General features: G+C 52.6%; 1 protein-coding gene across 1 annotated transcript; it reads right to left on the minus strand.

Annotated features, from left to right (window-relative positions):
• Window positions 1-332: 332 nt before the first annotated feature.
• On the minus strand, window positions 333-5252 carry CIST1 (colon, intestine and stomach enriched 1). Its single transcript, XM_070374795.1, has 4 exons — window positions 5089-5252; window positions 2098-2487; window positions 580-731; window positions 333-463 (listed from the first exon to the last, which is right to left on the minus strand). Exons 1-4 carry the CDS (start codon window positions 5204-5206, stop codon window positions 416-418), a joined length of 708 nt encoding a protein of 235 aa, XP_070230896.1. The 5' UTR covers window positions 5207-5252; the 3' UTR covers window positions 333-415.
• Between the last annotated feature and the right edge of the window lie 205 nt (window positions 5253-5457).

The raw sequence follows: 5457 nt of genomic DNA on the forward strand, positions 1-5457 counted from the left end.
GTTCAATCCCTGGTTGGGGAACTAAGATCCCACAAGCTGCATGGTATGGCCGGGGAAAACAGTATCACCTTCCAGAGAGACCTCCCTGCCCTCTCGGCAAACCTGGGCACACAGGACCCTGGGATCCAGCTGCAACCCCACTGTGCGGCCCTCAGCCATTTGAAATTACATCAATTGATTACCTGGCTGCTGTCGGTCTTCCCTCTTGAGACTGTGGGCTCCATAATGGTGGAGAAAGGGTCCCCACCCACTGTGACCCCAGCACAGAGTAGACACTCTAAAATGTTTGTCAAATGAATCCATGACTCAAGATGCCTCAGAGGAATGATAGGGGCTTTATTCCCACAAGCTTTGCCCCTCGCCAGATGCCCCAGCCTCATCCAAGTCCCTCTCCCTCAGCTTCAAAGATCGAAGATCACGGCAGTGTGTGATGGGCAGAAGATGACCTTCGGCTCACAAGCCCCTGAAGGAGGAACACACACGAGGGGGTGTTCAGGGACCAGCAGTCTCTGCAGCAGGGGCCTGCCCTGCCTGAGAGGGCACCCCCACCCCAGTGCAGCCTTCCCCCGCCATGGATACCTCATCCAGCTTCTGGAACTCAGAAACCCCGTTGTGACAGCGCCTCACTGCCATGATCGCACCTCCGATGAGCAAAGCAGACACTAGTAGACACACGGCCACCACCACACCAGGGTTCCTGTGCAGCCTGGGAACCCCAGAGTCACCTGGAGCTGAAGGGAGGAGCCCTGAGTCAGCCACAGCACCGAATTCTTCTAAGACAGACACACCAGGGCCCCAGGGCCTTTTTTTTTTTTTTAACTGTGCTGTGAGGCATGTGGGATCTTAGTTCCCTGAATCGAACCCACATCTCCTGCAGTGGAAGTATAGAGCCCGGGGCCTTTAAGTCCTTTCTCAGGACTCGATGCTTACTTCCCTCTCTAGTGGCTGCTGTAACTATCTTTTCAAGCACATTTTTTTACCCTTTTACTTTCACTTTTGTTTTTCTCTTTCTTTTCTTTTGAATAGACTTGTCTACAAGGCATTCGTTTTCTTTGCTGTGTTCCCACTCCACTCTTGGCCATTTCTGGGAGTTCTTGCAAAGTGAAAAAAAAAAAAAAAAAAATCAACCTAAAACTCAATTCCCAAATGCAGTGTCTTTCTGAGGATATGTACAGAATTTGACACTTTGTAAAGATGGTTTTATATCCTGTGACTTTAAGCAAAATGTTTTTATTTATAGCAAACTGTTATTAAATTTATAGCAAAATGTTATTATACTTCATGTTTGCAGTCTTCTTTGCATGTTTTGGAGACAACATATTATTTTGAATGATAGATTTTTCTAGACTCTCTAAAAAATGCTTGGACCCCAGGGACCCTGTATAACCACACTGTGCAAATTCCCCACCCTCACCACCCCAGCTAGTACCCCACTCACCCCATTCCAGCCACCTCACTTCTCCTTGGTTGCTCCTCAGATGCCCCACGAACAGTCCTACCCCAGGGTCTTTGCACTTGCTGTGCTCACTGCCTATCCTGTTTCCCTCTAGGTACCGGCATGGTTCCTTCCTTCACCCCCTTCAAACTAAGACCTCTGCCGAGTAGGCTTTTAAAATTTCAAATCCTTTGCACTCACGTTTCGACCCTTTATCCTGCTCTACTTTGTTCTTTTATAAACAAATTTACTTATAACCTATCTTCCAACATAACTGTTTCCCGCAATAGATGCTTAATAAAATGTGCTTGGGATGAAGGTCTGAAGAGGCTTAGGTGATGGGAGGTGAGGGGGTGGGGTGGGGAAGAGGCCCATCCCAGCACATTCTTAGGACTGTGTTTCCCCCTGGTGGCCAATCCCAGAACTGCAACTTGGTACCCCCAACCATCCCCCCTTCAGTCGCTCAGCCTTGTCCCACTCTTTGCGACCCTATGGACTGCAGCACTCCAGGCTTCCCTGACCCTCGCCATCTCAAGCGCTTGCTCAAACTCATGTCCATTGGAGCGGTGATGCCATCCAACCATCTCGTCCTCTGTCATCCCCTTCTCCTCCTACCTTCAATCCTTCCATCCCCCTCCAGGCCCCAATGTCCCAATACTCACCATAACCAGAGGTCTCGAATGTCCGGTCAGTGGTGGCCAAGGACACAGAGGGAGGCCCCGTGCTGGGCTTGGGGTGAGTGGGACTCCAAGGCAGGGTGGCCAAGGAGACAGAACCCAGGGAGGGGGAGGTGACGGTGTGCTCCGAACTGGGGGAGCCAGAGCTGGGATGGGTGTCTGGCTCTGGTTGTGAGGAGGTGGGCTGGGTGGTGGAGGTTGTCCCTGAATTTGAGGGGCTGTGGGAGATTGTGGACTCTGAACTAGAGCTGTTGGGATGGGATGTGGAGGCCGTCTCTGGCTTCTCTTGGCTGGTTTGCTTTTCCCACACAGTAGGGGAGCTGGAGCTGAAGGAAGAAGTCAGAGGTTTGGAAGTCAAGTTGTCCGTCTCTGAGGCTGTAACATGTGGAAAGAAAACACCATTGGGGTGTAGGAAGGAGATGATTAGGAACAAGGATATGCAACCCTGGCCCCAACCCGCCAGATGCCTCTTTCCCTATTATGCCAGTAGACCACACCCACCACTTAGGGAGACTTGGAGGGATTAGTGCACGGTGGGAGTGCTCAGTGGGAAACTGAGGTGTTGGTGTCTGAAGTTCCTCATCTGAGTTCCCACAGCCAGCATTTCAGTCTGGGGTGGACCCTCCCTGCCCCCTACTCTTCTTCAGGGCTCTGGAACTCTTCTGGATATAGGGAATGGCTGCCAACCCAGGCAGCATGCTGGGCAACTCTTTCAACCCTTCTGGGACTCAGTTTCCTTATCTGTAAAATCGACATCACAGAAAGTCAGTCTCTGAGAGCACACGCAGGTCTGATACTCAGTGACGCTGGGCAGCAGAGATCCATCTTTGAGCTCCCAGAGAGTATCGACCCTAATCTCCTTTCCCAGGTACCTGGAAGGTCCCCATGGCTAAACTCAAGGTTTTAATGGGGGCACTGAGGCCTGAGCTCTAAGAACAGTCAGCAGATATTCATTGGAAGGATTGATGCCGTAGCTGAAGCTCCAATACTTTGGCCACCTGATGCCAAGAGCCGACTCATTGGAAAAGACCCTGATATTGGGAAAGATTGAAGGCGGGAGGAGAAGGGGATAACAGAAGAAGAGATGGTTGGATGGCATCACCGACTCAATGGACATGAGTTTGAGCAAGCTCCGGGAGAAAGTGAAGGACGGGAAAGCCTGGCGTGCTGCCGTTCGTGGGGTCACAAAGAGTCAGACACGACTGAGCAACAAGACTCTAGAACCTCTGCTACCTTGCTCTAGCTGCTCCCTAGCTTCAAGCCCAGGGGCCAGGCTGAGGGTGGGTAAAGATTTCATAGGCCACCTCCCACAATTACTTCCTTCCCAGTTCCAGGCTGCTGGTAAACTTAACTGATTGCAAGTTCATTCATCAACCATATCTTGCCACACCCAATCCACTCTGCCCTGGGTGGATCTTTGTGCTTGCCTCACCCTAAGCAGCACAAATGAGGAAATAACATCTGGCCCTGGCCCCAGGAGGGGGCTGGGTCCTCATGCAGACCCCATTTCTCTACCCAGTTTCCCAGTTCCTGAGGGGATGACAGATGAGTCTGGAAGGAGACATGGTGTACTGGCCTGACTTCATCCTCATTTCACAGGTGGGGAACTGAGGCTCACAATGGTAGAGTGTCTGGCCCACAGTGACTGGGAAGTAAGAAGGCTCTTCAACCATCTCCAGGGAGAGTAGCATGGAAGTATATTCACTACCACATGTAAAATAGACAGCCCACGGAAATCTGCTGCATGACTCAGGGAACTCAGACTGGGGCTCTAACAACCTAGGGGGTGGGAAAGGGTGGGAGGTGGAAGGAAGGTTCAAGACGAGAGGACATATGTACACCTAAGGCTGATTGATGTTGATGTTTGGGAGAAATGAAACCAATATTGTAAAGCAATTATCCTTCAATTAAAAATAAAGTAAAAAACAAAACAAAACCTCCAAGCCGTCAAGGACTAAGAGTCCAGCCTGCTCAAACTGTCTCCTACCATTGAGAAGGAATCCAGATGACAGAGGTTTCAGCTGAAATGAAGATGACTCAGGGGCCACAGTGGACCCCAAGCCAAGCAAGACCTCTGAGGAGTTGTACTTCTAAAGCAAACTAAGGCAAACTGGAAAGAGGAGGTTGTGGAGGACATAAGCTCCGCTGAGTGCCTGGCACAGACAGGGCACTCGTGAGCTGCTGGAGAGTCGACCAGAAGGTAAAGTGGGGCTGAGTCTATGCACCATGCCAGGACTTTGCTTTGCCCAGAGACTCCTAGACCAGGAGGCTGGCGTGAGTCAAGTCAGTTGGTTTAATCTGGGTCTGGCACAGGCTGGGAAATGTGGCTTGTCTGAGCCTCAGTTTCCTGAGCTATGTGGTCCTTCTGAGTAAAGCTTTTGTCTGCTATGAGAGTCTCATTTGTGGTGGCCTCCACTCTGATATTCCAGGTTTGGGGCTGGGACACTGGTCAGAGATTTGATGGGGTGGAAAGGATGGGGGCCATGGATGCGAGAAATTCAACTCTTCTCCACCCCCGGAGTTGTCTTACAGGGAAACAGAAAGAAATTAAGTCAGGGGCCAAGAACCTCCCGCTGGGAGCCATGGATGTTCAGTAAGCAGGAAGTAAGCCCTTCTCCCGCCCGCATCCCCATGGTCCCTGGGTTCTCACCCTTCTCCCTTTGGGGGCTGGCTAAGAGAAATTGAGATTGGGAACAGAACCTCAAGTTGGGTAGGCGGCATTTACCAGCCTGTCGCTGTTCATGTAACGCTGGGGTGGCAGACCTGGCACCCTCAGGACTGGGGTGAGGTGGGGGGATGGAGGGGCTGGTGCTCCCGCTGTTCTTACTTCCAGGAGGAGCAACAGCTCCGGGCGAGGAGGGGGGTGGGGGGCGGTGGCAGACTAGTGTGGCCTGAGGGAGGTGTCCAGACACCAGGTGTGCGACTAGGCCACTTCCCCCTCCAGCTTCCTGGAAGCCGGATCTTACCTGTTCTTACCTGTAGAGGTGGCCGTGGGAACAGAGGAACTCGTATCAGAAGCTTTCAGCAGGAGCAGCAGAGCCAGCAATAGAAGCGGCGGCGGCGGCGGCGGCAGCGGCGGCTGGGAGCTCGCCATTCTTGCGAGAGGAGAGGGGGAAAGACGGGCTCCGCACAGGTGTGTGGCCAGGTGCCCGCTCTTTACACCTGCGCGCCCCCTGCTGTCGGCGCGCGGCACTGCTCAGGGCCGAGGCGGAGGCGGGGCCTCCGGACGCAGGGCATGTGAGGGGCGCTACTGTTCACCGGGGCTGATATTCCTGACTTCCCCCTCCACCTTTCCTGACAAATCCTCTTGGTTCATGACCCCAAAGCGTTACACTCTGCCTGTCC

The sequence above is a fragment of the Bos mutus genome, chromosome 7, assembly GCF_027580195.1.
Source record: "Bos mutus isolate GX-2022 chromosome 7, NWIPB_WYAK_1.1, whole genome shotgun sequence".
NCBI lineage: Eukaryota > Metazoa > Chordata > Mammalia > Artiodactyla > Bovidae > Bos > Bos mutus.

Bases quoted from the DNA above. Each gene is read 5' to 3' on its own strand.
- CIST1 (XM_070374795.1), bottom strand. From the start codon at position 5,206: ATGGCGAGCTCCCAGCCGCCGCTGCCGCCGCCGCCGCCGCCGCTTCTA. The intron at 2,488-5,088 runs GTAAGAACAGGT...CACATGTTACAG, and splicing joins TCCCACGGCCACCTCTACAG to CCTCAGAGACGGACAACTTG. The intron at 732-2,097 runs GTGAGTATTGGG...TCCTCCCTTCAG, and splicing joins ATTCGAGACCTCTGGTTATG to CTCCAGGTGACTCTGGGGTT.